Genomic DNA, 15,859 nt, shown 5'->3' on the forward strand with positions numbered 1-15,859 from the left:
GGAGTAATTATAAATTTGTTCCTGTCAAATAAAAAACTTTGGTTCTTCTTTCTTTCCTCTTCAGTGGGTAGGATCCTTCCTTCGGGGTCACCTCCCTGGGTTTACTCCTCTTCAGGAAAATGAGGGAATGGGTGGGGCAGCGATGAGCACGGCTCTGCCGTTTGCGCAGCGCGTTTGCATGTACTGCGTTGGATTCTCGCAGGGGCCTTCTAAGGTGGGTAGTGATTTCCTTCCCATTGTACAGGATCGAACAACTTGGCCGGCTATGGGGCAGAAGGAACAGGCCTGGGCCTAGGGCCCTGCCGCTGCTCTGCAGGGTTCTGTACCCCATTACAGGGGTCCTCCCCCTTCCCTGGAGTTGCCTCTGGATCTGGCCCTGGGCCACTGCTGGTGGGATCCTCCTAGGGCCTGGGGAAGCGTCAGATGTGACGCCTGAGCCGAGGGCATAGGGCTGTCCCTCCATGTTTGGTCTGGAAGGGGTGGGGCCCTCAAGACTGGGTGGGAGAGCAGGGAACGTGGAGGTTGGCCCCCGCCCCACTGAGCGCAGGGTGCATACCCCAGCCCGCGTCAGACACTAGGGGCCCCGCAAGCGGAGTCGGCTGCTTCAGGCTTTGGCACCGAGAATCTGTTCCCCGGGCCCTTTACTGCCCCTCAGCTTCACCACCTGTATCTGTTTAGGCCAGGGCATCAGAGCAGGCCGCTGCACCGACTTCCCACAGTCAGACAGACAGACAGCCCAGGTATTTCACGGAATGGACCTGTAAACCGAGTTAGAAGAAACCCATGGAGGCACGCTGTCTGCATTAGCTGGGAGCTGTGATCAGTTCCCACTCAGTCCCAAGCCTCCACATGCAGGTGAGCAGCTTGGGCTCAGAGGAAAAGCAGGATTAGCATTCCGGCTGGAGGGGCTTTGAGCATCCTGGAGACCCTGGGCCGAGGTCCAGCCCAGGGTGGGCCTCTCCGGTCACTAAGACATACCCCAAGCGCCAAAGTCCAGGCCGTATCATTCGGAGGAATGCTCCTTTCCTTGGGATTTTCCATGAGACACACGCATCTGGACAGGACCCAAAGGCTCCCCTTAGATGGCGAGAACACCCATTTGTCCCCAGAAAAAGCCACTGCTGTCACTAAGAGTGCAAACTCCATAAAAAGTCCTCACAGATATGTGAGGTCAACAATTTAGACTTTTTCCTTTAAAGATAATTTATTTCAGTTTCCACCTTCTGACAATCATTGGTGCAATATACAGACAATCTTTTTCTCTGCAGGAAAGAACAGTGCTTGATTTTAGCACTGTTCTGGGATCCCCAACATTAAAACTTCTCAACCTTAAAGTACAGCCGGCACAGCGTCACCTGTGGGTGCTCGGAGTTGTGTGACTGTGACACATGCGAGCCCCGCACCACGTCACTCCACTGCGGGCACCGTCTGGAGGGCGGGGTGGGTCTGGGACACTCGGGGTGAGAGAGAACACAGGGCACACAGGTGCCAGCCACAGTCTCTAACCAGGCAGCCGGCTGACGGTGTTCTAACACATTCCCATAGTTTAAGGGGACCTGTGTCTGTCGTTTGAATTTCTGGCATTTTCTAGTGTTTCAATGTCTGGCTTGTCTTTCTCAAGGTATCTGTGGGAAGGGGCAGCCCCAGGCTTGCCCATGACCTTGTGGGCAGGGGCACTGAAGCCTGTCTCCAGCACAGGACAGACACCCAGATGTCCCCACCCCACTGGCCGTGGAGCCGGTGTCCCCGGAGCACTCCCCTTTCTCTTCCCACACACACGCTGCCACGCCGCCCGGGGCCCAGGAGGGAGCGGGTGCAGCTGCACTCGGGGACTGACCCACGGGGCAAAGGAGGGTTACCAGCAGGGGCCCTCTTTCCAGTTAAGTGCAACCCCGGGCAGGTGCAGCTCAGAGGAGCTCCAGGGGGAAGGGGGTGGGGGGCTCGACCGACTGGGCCTTGTCAAAGCCCGAGTCTGCAGGTTAAGCCAGGACTGGTTCTCTGCCGTGGCAGGTGTCCTCAGAGGGCTGTGAGTCTGTGAGTGACAGAAAGGGCAAAGCCGGACCACAGGGCTCTCTAGCCCCTAAAAACGATGAGTTTCCACAGTAACCAAGAACGGGCACTGGCAGCACAGCCCTCCTTGAGTCCTGGGGACCCAGCCAGCGGGCCAACTTGGGACACAGGCTAACACCAGGTTCCCAGGAGAAAAAGCAGGCTGGCCCCTGGGGTGCTCCTTCCATTCCTCTTGGGGAGTCCAAGACGCCTGGGCCCAGAGGGGCAAGGGAGACCCAGGCCCAGAATGAGGCCTTTGGGAACCTGCCTTGGTCGTAGCCTTGACTGTACTGGCTGGACATGAACAATCTGGAGATGATTCATCCGTTATCTGGAGAACCAACACGTTCCTGCTCCCAGACACACGGGGATAAGGACACGCCAGTCCCATCTGGGGTCTGAACGTGCACACCAATCCATTGGGCCACTTGCAGCCCGTACAGCTGCCCTTCACCATGAAACTTGGCTGAAAGCTTTTTGAGTTAACCTCACCCCCGAGAATCATAAAAAGGAATACCTGACCTGCGGAAAAGCAGAGTTGTACGGGCAATGGTTCAGGAGAACAAAGGGCTGGGTGGGGGTGGAGGACGCGAGAAGAACCACCCTTGGAGCAGAGGGTCTGCGGGGGCCCCACCCAGCAGTTTCGTCTGTGGTGGAGGAAGCTGAGAGAAGAGAGCAGCCTGAGACCACCAGGCGGGGTGTGGCGTGAGGGGGCTCGCTGCCCCCATCTCCTGAGCTCGGGGCGGGGCCTCCAGCCCTCCTGCCTTCTTCCCCTGCCTCCCAAGCTCCCACACTCTGGGCAACGGACTCAGCCCCTACCGCATAGCTGTCTTAAATTCTAGGTAATTTGGTAATCAAGCTGACCTAACAATGGCTCCACCTGGACCCTCCCTAATTAAAAAGCCAAAGGTCAGAGTACAATAATGCCCAGGAGGGCCAGGTTTGCAGCCGGTGGCCTCAACTCCGGTGACTGGGTTAGACAGAACCTGTGGCAAACTTCTTTGTGGAGTGAATGCTGTCCTCCTCACCTCAGGTGGCCGAATACCGGCACCCCGGTGATAAATTAGCCTCATAAATGGTCTGCGGGACAGCGACCCTCAAGCTGCCGCCTGCTCACCACGCCACGGACCCCGCGGCCTCACCGGGTGTGGGGAGGTCGGACAGGAGCCGCGTGCCCTGGCCTCCCTCCTACACCCACGCGGGCTCGTGGGGTCACCCTGGACACCCCGGGTTTTCGTTTGGGCATGGAACTCAGGGGGCGGACTCCTTTTCTAGTCCTGGTAATTTGAGAGCTTCTGGGCCCACTTCTTTCTCTTTTGGCAATAGGACAATCATAGTCGACTCCATTTCACTGCACAAATAACATCAGAAGGAGGCTCTCCGCCCAGTGGTAAACACACGTGCACAGACAGGTGCAGTCCGAATACTACTCTGGCCCCTCCCCATCAATATTGCTGAAACTCTCACGGAGGTTAGAAACATGGACGGCCGCATTTTGACACCATCCTGTTTTCTAAGCAGGGGGCTTGTTACTCGGGAGACTTGTCCCCTGGCTCACTAGGGTTCACGCAGCCCTGAGGGACACACAGCAGAAAACCTGAACCGCCGCAGCTACTGACAGGCCTTCGACGCTCCCAGCTGGGGGCACCCCACCTGCTGGGACTGGAAACACTCTCCTTGGGCACCACCTGGAGCTCCCCCTCCCGCACTGAAGGCTCCTGAGTTTACAGGGCAGGCTACCAGAGCTCCCTTCGGCCAAAGCGTCCTATGTACACACTGGGCTGGGACAGCTCCTCATGCTGGGACCTCACCTCTGGGAGTGTGTCCCATGTCTGCTCACCACCAGAGCCCCTCACATCTGCACTGGCCAGGCCCCGGAGGGGAGAGGCGACGTCTCAAGGGGAGAGAGAGGAAATGCCAGGGAGGCATGCTGTCGGCCTCCGCTACTCCAGGTGACACTGGCCAGAGGCATCTGGAGGTGAAATGCTTGGCCACAGGCAGCTGCCAACAGGAGGCAGAGCAGCCTGCGACCCCCCTTGGCACTAGTCACACCAAGGGGGACCCACGGTCAGCGTCTCTGCCAGCGCCCCCTTGTGGGGCTAAGTGTGGCAGGCAGCCCCTCTGGGGCCAACTCACCCACGCTGAGGAGCTAGATCTATGAGGACAAGGAGTGAGTGGGGGTGGGCAGGGGTGGGGGGGACCAAAGCAACTTTTGCTTCCTCCTCCAGCTGCTATTTCAAGAGGCCTATTGATAAAAAAAGAAAAAAGTCTCCAGATCATTTGTGAAGGTAAAGTGCTTGGAAAAGCCCAAAGAAGCAGAGGCTGCATTTCCTTCCAAAGGCTGTGTGCTCCTGCCCCGGCCCGCCAGTCCCCCCGAAAGTCTGCAAATCCACTCCTTTCTCCTGAAATCAGACCGAGTCAAAACTTCTGCACACACTCCTTATCTGTACAAGGATGAGTCTTTTGGGAACCTTTAAGTCTTAATGCATTTCAACTAACTACTAAGAAGTGACTAATAAAGCCAGTGAGGGCACTAAAGGGGGGCCCCAGGCAGCCCCGAGGGGCCTTGGACGAGCCACTCAGTGTGGCCCTGACGTTACAGAGGGGGCGGGGAGTGGAGCACAGCAGCACACCCACAGGTCACGGCTGAATATTTTAGGGGGATGCATTTCCTGAAGAAGGCATTGGAGGCGGAGGGGCCCACACAGCGCCAACTTAATGCCATTTCTCTGAAATGTACTCAGTAGAGACATGCACCATCGCTGGGCCCAACAGGGGGTCTGGGGGTGGGGACACTCCAGCCTGCATGACCTGTCCCTGCACACGGCAAGCAGACCAGCAACACAGCTGTGCTTCGTTTAGTGACATCACCAGAGAGGTCGATGTCATACACACACACATACATGGTCATCAAAACTGAGCCGGTTTCTGAAGCCCTGCCCCCAAGCTCTTTGGGCTGGTGACAATTCACAGCACACGCTCAGACTGTGCCACGTCTCACGGCACCTCTCTGACGATCATCCAGACGTGTGCTCAGTGGCTCAACCAACAGCTGCTCTTCTCGGGAACATTCCAGGGAGGCAACTCCCCAGGGGATCCTCTTGAGCACTGACTAGATACCGCCAGGCATGTATTTGCTGTGCCCCAGGAGACAGGAATGTACTGTGATTTTGAGTCGGAGGAGGCAGTAGGGAAAACGGCACAGGAGGACAGAGAGAGCCCACGAGCCTGTTTCAAGGTCAGTCCCCCAGAGCGACGGGCAGGAGGCAGAGGGGGCCAGGCTGAAATATTTACACTGCAGAAGCCAGCATGCTGAACGCTTGCAGGTCAGACTTCAGCCTCTGTGGGCTGGTCTGCTGTGCCTGACACGCACTCGGGGAGAAGAGCCACGCTTGCCAGGCGCCCGACTGAGACGAGGGGTATGGGCAGAGTCTGTGGGAAAGAGCTCCAGAGGGCTCGGGCTGCAGGATACAAAGGCGCCTCCCGGGAGCGGCTGGGGGTGGGAGGCCCGACGCCCAGAAGCCGCTCCACTGCAGGGCCTCGCGCAGCCACCGGGCGCTGCCTGTGCCCTGCTGTCTGGAAAACCAACACGGATTTCCCTGTCTTCTCTGAAATAAAGAGCAGCACTGTTTGCTTTTAGAAAGGGCGGTGGTCTCACAGCTACTGAAGAAACCTCTTTTCTGTGCTGCGTCCTGGGACAGACAGCCTGACGCTGCTCCCAGGGAGCGGGGGGCAGGACTTCCTCTGCGGCAGAAAGAAGTGGTGGCTGACCGGGAACATCTCAGCTGGTGTGCCGGGGACAGCTCTGTGCTCTCCCACGGGGTGTGCCCCGGCACTGCCCGTGGCCAGGCCCTCTCCTTCCCTAGATCGGGAAGGCGGCGTCTCTCTCTCCCCAAAGTTCCTGTGACTCTGGCTCCTGTCACGCAGAGTGGGGGGCCAGGGTGAAGCCAGCCCCGGCCGTGGACCAACACTGAGAGGGCCACTGCCCCTCTGCCCTGCAGGAGCCCTGACTGTGGGAGTCTGACCTGAAGCGGGGGGTCCCAGGTTGTCATCCGAGATGTCCCGTGTCACGGGTGTGTGCTGGCTCACGGTTGCCCTTACCTACGTTCCCCTGTGCACCTCACCCTCTCTCCCGCCGGGGGTTATGGGCAGACACTGTCCCGTGCCTGGCCTGGCTTCCTTCCTTTTCTTTCAGGCCCTGACACTCAGGGGTATGGATGGCCGCCTCATTTTAGCCACCTAATCCCAGGGACACTTTGGCACGTGAAAGGGGGAGTAGACATAGGCAGAGGGAAGGTGGGGAGAACGGGCCACCAGAGTCTTCTAACCGCTAGTTCTGGGGCAGCGTGGAGTGGCTCTGGGTGCTGCCGATGTCATGCAGGGTCATCGGGTGGGGACAGCCAGTCGCTGGCCCAGGAGAGTGGTGTGGACCCTCGGTCCTCCTGAGGAATGCCTTGGGCGACCTCCCGTGGCCTACTCAGTGGCTATCTGCTCGATGTGGTCGCTCAGCAGCTTGTATTGCTCTGGAAGAGAGACCGGCATTACTTTGGAGAGGAAAGACGGTGGCGCAGACGGGCAGGTCCTGCTCTTCTCACTGGGCAGGGGGGACAAGCCAGGACTGCATCGGGGGCAGTGGGCGTGGGCCTCGGGAGGTGTGAGGGGACCCAGAGCCCGCGGCCCCGCACGCTACGCTACATGTCAGGCGCGAACATGAGCCTGGAAGTGGGCTCCTTGGAAAGGGGGAGCCCCTGCCTGCGGAAACAGTAACACAGAGGACGGCCCCCAGGCCCCCCCGGAGCGAGTGGAAGGCACTGCGTGGGCAGATGGGCTGTGTCCCGGGAGCAGGGCCTGGCTCCTGGAGATGGCGTGGGGGCCATGTGGCAGGGGAGGGACAGTGTCTGGAACTCTGCTGGCGTGGGGGGCACTCTGCCACTGTCCCACCTCCCGAGGCCACTCTGTAGCTCCTTTGCTTCGATGCAAGATGCAGTCTTTCGTTTTTTCTGTTTTTAAATATCTGTCAACCCAAATGTACACTTAAGTGGAAGTCTGGGGACCTTGAGGAGATGCTGTTTGTAGTGAGTGGGACGATGCACAAAGGTGGGTCCCGTTGTAGGTTAGGGGGGCTCGAATCGGCAACATGTCCCCTGTGTTACACAAGCCAGAAACTCTGGTAAACTTCAAAACCCCCTTTCCGCCCTCCCCACCACCCCCACCCGGTCACAGCGGTGCGGCTGGAGAAACAAAGGGGACCATGTGGTGGTCATCTGAAAGAAGGAGGAAATCGTGGGGCATCTGACCATTTTCAAGTTCAGAGTTGGAGCTCCAAGTTCCATCTTTACCTTTGTCCCTGACCAGCGCCCCTGAGCTGGCGAGCTCCCCCACCCCCGGCAAGTCCTTCCCGGCAGAAACGGATTTCCAAACAGCATGAGAAGCATCTCGTGCCTTTAAGCAGACAATCAGAGGAGGGGTGACCTAACCAGAGAGCTTCCTGCCATATTTCTCATTAGAACAGGGACGGCCCTTTGAGCAGCGTGCCTGTCCCTAGCCTGCCGGCCGCTGCCCCTGGCCCGGGCTCACCTTCATCCAGGTTGCCGATCACCGCCTGCTTCTTCAGGAAGTCGTTGCACAGCTTCCGGTTCAGCCCGAAGGCCAGCATGTTGTGAGTGAACGTGCTGCGGGGAGAAACGCCCGTGAACTAGCGCCCCCGCCTCCCTGGAGAGAGGACCCCGGGCCGGGCCCTTCGGTCCTGCAGGCCCGACGTGCAGCCGGCCCGCAAGTGCCAGACGGAAGTTAAAAATAAACGTCGCTTCGTCAGGCAGCCCGCACTGCTCACCGTGAAACTGCCGCTACCAGGTGTGGGCACAGGAGGCGGACGGATTAGGAACTGGAATCCAGGCCAAGTGTAATGAATCATATGCTCGAGCTGTTTAAGGCTTCGCAGTTGTAGCGACACCGTGTGACAACAGATGTGTGACATCGTGAGGTGGGAGTGTCCTCACGGGGTCTAGGTGTCAGTGTCAGTGCCTCTGCCCTGCTTTCTCTTTCTGGGGGTCACTTGGTGTCAGGAAGACACGGGTTTGGCCCCCCCATGTCCTCCGGGTCATGAGGGGTGGGGCTTCGGCCCCCAGTGCTCTTACCCCAGCTGCCCGAACGTGATGTTCTCGTTGAAGCGGAGGCTGTCGTCCCGCTCCTCCTGGGTCATGTGGCACCACTTCTCCCTGCAAGCACAGGTGACAGGACGGGGTGTTCAGAGTGCTGCTGCGGCCCCGGCCGTGTGCCGCGCCCTGCTCTGACCTGCAGGTGTCAGGGGTCCCCGAGCATGGCCTTCCTCCCGCAGGAGCGTCTGGGGCTCTTCCACGGAGCCCGCCAGAGTTCCGACACTCTGCCTGGGGGCCCGCACACGCGCGTTCACGCACCCTTCCTAGGGTGAGGAGGTCCAGGAGCTCACGCCCTTTCTACCACTGGGGAGGACGTGTGCTTAGTGGTTGCTAGGACGTTCTCTAGGAGATGAGGATCCCGTGCCCTTCTCTACAGTTCGAGGATGGGAGGTCAGGGCCCCATTTCACAGGCAGAGAGAGCTGCGGAGGAAAGAACCCTGTGTGCCACCCATGAGGTGGACGTCCAGACCACCGAGAGGAGGCTCTCAGGCGCGAGCTATGTCCCCAGGCCTCGCTGGCTTTGGCAGTCCTGGCTTGCCGGAGAGGGAGTGGCCCGCTGCAGGTGACAGCCACAGGGAGCAGGGAAGTGGGAAGGGCCCTTCGCCCACACAGCCCGGTCAGGCAGCCCGGGCCGTCACTTTCCCCCCTTGGCTTTCTCACAGCCAACGCTGACTCTCCACACGCCTCCCAGAGCACGGGGACCACAGTCATGGTCTCCCCGCAGGCCCCAGTGAGCTGTGACCTGTGCCCGCCAGGAAGATGGTACAAAGCCTCCAACACAAAGTGTGAAGGTCCCAGGAGACAGGGACACGGTCAGTGCGGCCTTGTGGGTGGGACTGAGAACAGGGCCGCCTGCCTGTGTACCATGGGGAAGCACCATGGAGCGCAGGCCCTGGGGAGGGGAGGGTGCTCTTTTGAGTGACATTACTTCGGTGTGCCTGCACGGAAGCCGTCCTCGTCGGCTCCCTGCAGTGGACGGTCTCCCCCTCTCCTTGTCCCCAGTGGGTGGGTGATCGTCCCGCCCTGAGCTCCTTCACCCCCATGTCCCGTGTCTTCCTGAGATGTGTGCTACGTGCAGCAGATGCAGATGGTGAGGAGGAGTCGTTTTCACCTATTTCTCTTACAAACTGAATGCTGCGTGATGAACCTAACGCGAGATCAGGAGAAAGATCGAAGAAGAGGGAGAGAGGAGGCAGGATGAGGGACGAGGGGTTGGGATAATGGAGAAGCCAGAGGAAGAGAACAGAACCAAGAACACCAACATCTCCCTGTCCCGCCTCCTGGCCCAGGGAGCCCCGGCTGCCGCTGCAGCTTAGTGGGGGGTGCAGGACACCAAGGGCACGACAGAGGCGAGAAGGGCGGCCTCCCGTCTGCTAGTGCTGACAACAGGACACCGTGGAGACACCCAGAGTTATGCCCGCAGCTCCTACACCAATCCCACCTTCCCTTAGTGGCCACCCTTAGAGTGGCCCTGGCACAGAGGCCCCCATACTACCTCCGGGCCCCCCGGGCACGGGTGCGCAGGCTGCACCCGGCACAACCCAGACCCCTCAGAGCCACGTGGCACAGTGGCCCTCACTGCACTGCTCCTGGCCCAGGTAAGAGGGTGGTTCTTCTCATTGTGACTGGGAGTCGAACGGGGACCTTTAATCTAACCTCTGAAGAAAGAGGTGGAAGGTCATTAGCAGTCAGTCAATCAAGTAGCAGACAGTCAAATCAACTCCTTTAGATGGAGTCCATCACCCAATACCAGTCGAGGTCTGAAACTCTCAGAGGGCGGAACATGTGTCTAGGCTGCTGCAGTGGGTATCCGGATGGCACCCACAGCCTGAAGGGTGGGAAGCCCATCCAGGTCGGGTGGCTCAGTTGGTTGGAGTGTCGTCCCGTGCACCAAAAGGGGGCGGGTTCAGTCCCTGGCTGTGTGCAAGGCGTGTGCAAGAGGCAACCAGTCGAAGTTTCTCTCTCTCTCCCCCATTACCCCCTCTCTAAAGTCAATAAAAACATACCCTCAGGTGAGGATAAAAAAGAACAGGCAGGCTTCTGGAATGGACATGTCTCCCCTCTGAGAACAGAGAGGACACTGACCGCACCGCTGCCCTGGAGTCACGGCCAACCCTCCTGCTCCCGGCCACGGAGCAACACCTGCTGCTCCTCTGGGTAGGACCTGGGGCGTGTTGGGGTGTCCGGGGGCAGGTCCGAGATGTGCGCAGTCAGACCACATCCGCTCTGCTGGGAAGACGCGTGAGGGCCAAAGGCTGGCCTCCACTCCCGGGCTCAGCACCGACCCACGGGGAGGCCACAGTGCTGGGCCACCGGCAGCCATGCTAAGAAGTGTCACCCCAGGAAGGCTGGTTAATCACCTTCCCTGAGAGACTTTAGGAACTCGGGGGGCTTCTAAAAAAGGAGGTACAGCTTATGACTAAATGCTCCTTTTAGAGCCTTAGTAAGACTGCATAAGAAACAAGATTTCTGGTGTGGCTCAGTGGACTGAGAGCCGGCCTGCAAACCAAAGGGTCACTGGTTCAATTCCCAGTCAGGGCACATGCCTGGGTTTTGGGCCAGGTCCCCAGTAGGCGGTGCACACAAGGCAACCACGCATTGATCTTTCTCTCCCTCTCTTTCTCTCTCCCTTCCAGTCTCTCTAATTTAAACAAAATCTTTAAAAAAAAAAAAGAAATAAGATTTCTCATAAAACAATAAGCACTAAAAAGATATCACTGATTAATGGAAGCATGTTTTAGGAAATTTTCACAGGGGCGATCATTGTATCAGAAATGATATTTTGAATAGGCAAGACTTTAAAAATATATTACAAAAGATGTCCAACAAATACAAAATTCAGACCCCACTGCCAGGAAGTAGCCCAGGTCTAGGCCTTTCTCTTTGGGGACCCCCTCACTCACAGAGGCCCCCTGTTAGGCTGGGAGAGAGCAGCCGCCCGCTCTCTGCGACCCCCAAACCCGCCGTGGTGGGCGAGGGTCTGGCGGACCTCCGCACCCCACTGGGTGTGTGACTGCAGGGAGGCAGGCCGTCTGCAGTGGCCCACGGCCTCCAGGCCAGCACTCCGGGTGACAAGCAAAGCGGCAGGGTGGCCTTGACGTCTGCCTGGAAGGGGCCCGAGCGGCCCAGGAGAGCTTGATTTGCTCAAAGTCGGAGCTGACTTTCTGGACTTCACTGCTTTCTCTTGTCTGAACTCCCACTGGGCCCTCTGGGAGACCGGGGTGCCTTATTTGTTCCCTATTTTGGGTGCTCTGTCCTTGGAGAGGTCTCACCCATCACCAGCCTGTCCCGGCACTCAGCTTGCTTCCCAGGGACACCCTCACCGCGGGCCGCCAGCACGGAGTGGCACCTGGGTCTGGGCTCTGGCCCCCCGCCCACCCTGGGGCGGCCCTGAAGGGGACCCCCAGCACTGTAACATGAACAAAGTCACGTGGACACACACCTCTTCTTCTCCTCCTCTCCAGCATCCCCTCTGGAGCGGCAGCAGAAACAGGTCAACAGAGGAACATGTCAAAGTCATGCAAGATATGTGGATGGAAAAAGAGAACAAGCGAAAGAAGGAGGGTTATTACAGGCAGAATCGGAGAGGGACAGAGCAAGACAGGGTATCGATCGAGGCAGATCTGTCTCCTAGAAGCTGGAGAGCTGAGCCACAGGAGGGACCCCATTCGCCCGCGAGCACCTGAGCATTTCCTTCTGCCTCCTTTCCCGGAAGAGTGTAGAGTCCTCCCTAGTGTCCTTGGGCAGGGTGTCAGTGCTCCCTCCCCCCGCGTGCTCCCTCTGCCTCCCTGGAACCCAGTCACGGCCAACTGCTGGGGCTACAGGCAGGCCATCTTGCTCCGCTCCCCTTGGGGTTGGACGCCACCCAAGCAGGAAGATTTCATCTGAGATTCCCCTCCTGCTAATGGACCGAAGACTTTAACAGCAGGATGTGCTCTCTCTCCTGCCAGGGACAAAGGATGGCTAAGAGGTCTCCCAGTGCTGGGGAAGAGGGAGTTCATTTTGTTACTGAGGACAGGTTCAGAGGGTTCAAAGTCTCAGGACTGGGGGGGGCCCATAAGGGTGCCCAGGGTTGGGACGGCTGCTCCCGCCCTACCCAGCGCGGCACGCAATGGGTGGCAACCTTAGCTCACTGTGACCAGAGAGAACTGAATAGCAGCCCCATGGTATCAGCGCCAACCCCTCACTGCTGCCACGTGCTTTGTGAAATGGGTCACCCAAGGGGTCTTCTGAAGTGGCAAGACCACCTGCAGGGGGCTGGGAAGGGCTGCAAACCAGAGGAGTTGAAAGCAGAAATTGCATTTCTCCAGCTGTTGAAGTCTGGGGGTGGCGGCCAGCCCTGCACCCCAGGACCCTGCAGCAGTGGTTCGTGCACAGGATTCAGACTTCTCACAGAGAATAGAGAGATTGGTGCTAGGGGGTCCTCATGGTCTCACTCAGTGGGAGCCTGCATTTCTTAGGAGGGTCAGGCCAAGTCATGCCAGAGCCCCAGGACAGGAAGCGCTCATGCAAGCCAAGTACCCCAGCCGCCCACGCAGCTCTGCGCCCCGGACACTGCAGGCAGCTTGCAGGGCCCAAGGCCAGACGGGGTCAAAGGAAAAACACAGACGCATGAACTCAGCCGTTTCTTCGCTCTCCTCTTCAGAACAGGAAAAGAAAGCTCTCCCAGGTCCTCTTCCCTGAGGAAAGCCGGCCCGGACTTTGCTCCTACCTGGTCGTGGGGGACCGCTTTCTCCTCTCACAGTGGACAGCGTCGAAAAAGGCTGCGTTCCAGAACCTCAGTGTGTGCCTGCGAGACAGAGACACGTTAATTCTCTCTGAGCGAGGAGGAGAGGGACGGGGGGGGTGGAGTTTCCCGCCACATGGGGGTGATCTAAAAGTCATAGGGCGACAGGGCTGAGAAGAGAAAACAAGCGTGGGCCTCTGTCCTAAATCAGGTGCCTCCCTGGGGCTCCGGGCCAAGCACCACGAGAGCACCTGCACATCCGTCCCAGGTGATGCTGTAGCGTGGGAGAAGGTGGGGCGGAGCTGGGGAGCCCTGGGTTCTTCAGGTCAAAGCTGAAGTTGCTACAGACAGGGTGCAGACGGGGCCCTTTCCTGCTTCTCCGTCTCCCACTGAGGCACCCAGGAGAACGCAGGGGGTTCGGAGAGACCAGCTTTTATAGAATGGGAACCAGTAACACGAACAGGAGCCTGGCAGAGGTGTGCTGAGAGCTGACACATTTACCGGGACACAGAGCAAGAAACATTCCTCTTAGGGAAGGGCAGAGGTCAGCAAACTACTGATGCGGTAGGTGGGCCAAATCCAGCTGCTGCCTGCTTGTGGCAATCCGTGTTTACAGGAACACAGCCCCACCCACTCACTTACAGATTGTCTAACAGCACAGTTGAGTGATTGCTGGCAAAGCCTAAAATATTCATCACCTGACCCTTCAGGACTATTGTCCTGTTGCATCCAATGAGACAGTCCCCAAGTCAAGGCCCAGAGGCACTGGGCTAAAATCGCTGGACAGGTGTGATGGGCTGGTCAGTTCCCACTTCTAACTTCTTCTTGAGCCTGGGCCAGCTCAGGTGGCGCCTCCCCGTGGAGGCTTTTGGCCAGCTCCAGCCCAGCCCTCTGGCCACACTCCTCACTGGCCCTCGTCCCTCAGGGAGACTGTGATCTTTGAGGCAGGCGCACGTCTGATACCCTCTGGGGTCCAGGTGCCGGCACACTGCCGATGGTGCGTAACTAAAACGTGTGGTGAAGAGGCTTTGGAGGGGTCAGAGCCACACAGGGGTCATCCATGGAGCAAGACAGAGGGCGAAACCTGCCCTGACCACTGGCCTCTCACTTCAACCTCAACCTTCTGTATATAAAATAGCTTCACTGGGATATCACTCACACACCATACAATTCACTCTTCTAAAGCCTGCAGTTCGGTAGTTTTCAGTACGTTCACAGAGTTGTGCAGCCACCGCCACTCTCTATCCCCAAAATGCAAGTGTTCTCATCAGCCCATAAAGAGACACCAGACCCTTTAGTGGTCGCTCCTCATTCCCCACTCCCCTCCGCCTCTGGCAGCCACTAATCCACTTTGTCTCCAGGGATCTGCCCGCCCAGAACATTTTATACAAATGAAATTGCACCATGTGGTCTTTAGGTCTGGCTTCTTTAGCTTCGCAAAGCGTGTCCCTGGTCCCTCTGTGCTGTGGCGGTGTCAGCGCCTCATTCTTTTGCGCGGCTGGAGGACTCTCCGTGGCATGGAGAGTCCCACTTTGCGCATCTGTACATCAAATGCCCGTGTAGACGAATGTCAGCGTGTTCCCACCGTTTGGCTATTATGCACAGTGCTGTTATGAACATACATGAAAAAGCTTTTGCTTGAGTACGTGTTTTAAATCTCTTCTGAGTACATACTTAGGAGTGGAGTCCCTGGGTTGCAAGGGAACTCTATGTTTAACCTTCTGAGGACCTGCCAGGCTGTTTTCCAAAGTGACTGCCCCACGTGACCCACCAGCAGCGCACGAGGGTCGCAGTTTCTCTCCATCCTCACTGGCCCTTGCTATTGTTCGTCTCTGCTATTTTGGCTGTCCTCATGGATGTGTGTGACCCTCACTTCTGACGAAGACAAAGGCACATTGGCTGCTGCCCCGTAGGTGAGGGGGTGGGGGGCTTACCAGATGGGCTGCTGCTTCAGGTGCGTGTACAGGTAGATCTTCTCTCCCTTCCTCTCCTCCTCCGGGCTGCTCACAGTCACTGTGGGAGGGGGAGGGAGACTGAGCATGACTCTGGCTGCACCCACACGTTGGTGAACCCCATGGCGATGCTGCTAAGGCCCCTGCTTCTCCCCAAGGGCCATAGAAACGCACAGTTGAAATTGCATGACAGATTTCCTGCTGTCCGTGGATGGTAATGACACTCTCCATCCCTGGCAAGGACCCTTTCTGAGGCAGGGGTCGCTGGAAGGCTCCTGCGCCCTGGGTCATACCTCCCTCCGCTTCCCTGCAATAAGGAGTTTAGTTCCTGCTTCCCCTCCCTAGAGAAGTGGCTTTTCTCAAAAGTTCAGTGAGCAAACGGACAGGAGCTGAGGGTGACTGGGGAGTCCCCTACAGCAGTACTTCCTGTGCAGGGCGGTGGAGCCCCAGGATGGCTAGGAACCTGCTGGTTGGTGCTGCCAGGGAAGGCGGGGCTAGTGGAAGACTTCCACAGGGACAGGGTCAGGAGGAGATAGCTGGGAGGCACTCACCAGTCTTCTGAGGCTTGTCCTTGGGCTTGCTCTCATCCTCGCTGGGGGAGAGAAACCACAGACAGCAGTGACCCTATGACACCCACGCTCTCTCAAAGAAACCATATTACATTGCTGAAAGGGGGATTCAGTGTCATAACCAATGCATACATTTAATGTTTTTTCTCTAAAAAAATTTCTGTTGAATCAGTACTACCTTGATCAATTGCCAGTCTTAGAATTTAGGCTTCTTTGTGCTGTTTTCTCAAATTTAAAACATGTGGACCAGAAAAGGAATAAAGCCATGTCACCTCATTGTAATCAAGCCACTGGAGGTGACGGCAGGGACCCCAGTGTGCCCAGCACCGGCCCCAGGTCCAGAGCTCTTTTGCTGATGTGCTCCTTTCTGTGGAAGCTTTAGTGTCTACATGCCTATTACCAGCC

At 57.9% G+C, this 15,859-nt stretch overlaps 1 protein-coding gene across 3 annotated transcripts in view; it reads right to left on the reverse strand.

Moving 5' to 3' along the window:
• Positions 1 to 4,325: 4,325 nt before the first annotated feature.
• Positions 4,326 to 15,859, reverse strand: part of KIAA0513 (KIAA0513 ortholog) — a 44,718-nt gene continuing 33,184 nt past the window's right edge. For 2 of the 3 annotated variants that reach the window (XM_037142403.2, XM_037142404.2), the window contains 7 exons: positions 15,437 to 15,477; positions 14,868 to 14,946; positions 12,919 to 12,996; positions 11,650 to 11,679; positions 8,187 to 8,267; positions 7,627 to 7,721; positions 4,326 to 6,572 (listed from right to left, as the gene is read on the reverse strand). In XM_037142403.2, coding sequence (XP_036998298.1) covers positions 6,523 to 6,572; positions 7,627 to 7,721; positions 8,187 to 8,267; positions 11,650 to 11,679; positions 12,919 to 12,996; positions 14,868 to 14,946; positions 15,437 to 15,477 — 454 coding nt within the window. In that variant the 3' untranslated portion in view covers positions 4,326 to 6,522. The remainder of the gene's footprint in view (positions 6,573 to 7,626; positions 7,722 to 8,186; positions 8,268 to 11,649; positions 11,680 to 12,918; positions 12,997 to 14,867; positions 14,947 to 15,436; positions 15,478 to 15,859) is intronic. The other variant, XM_037142405.2, reaches the window with a different exon arrangement.

Source organism: Artibeus jamaicensis, unplaced genomic scaffold, assembly GCF_021234435.1.
Source record: "Artibeus jamaicensis isolate MK-2021 breed Jamaican fruit bat unplaced genomic scaffold, CSHL_Jam_final contig_464, whole genome shotgun sequence".
NCBI lineage: Eukaryota > Metazoa > Chordata > Mammalia > Chiroptera > Phyllostomidae > Artibeus > Artibeus jamaicensis.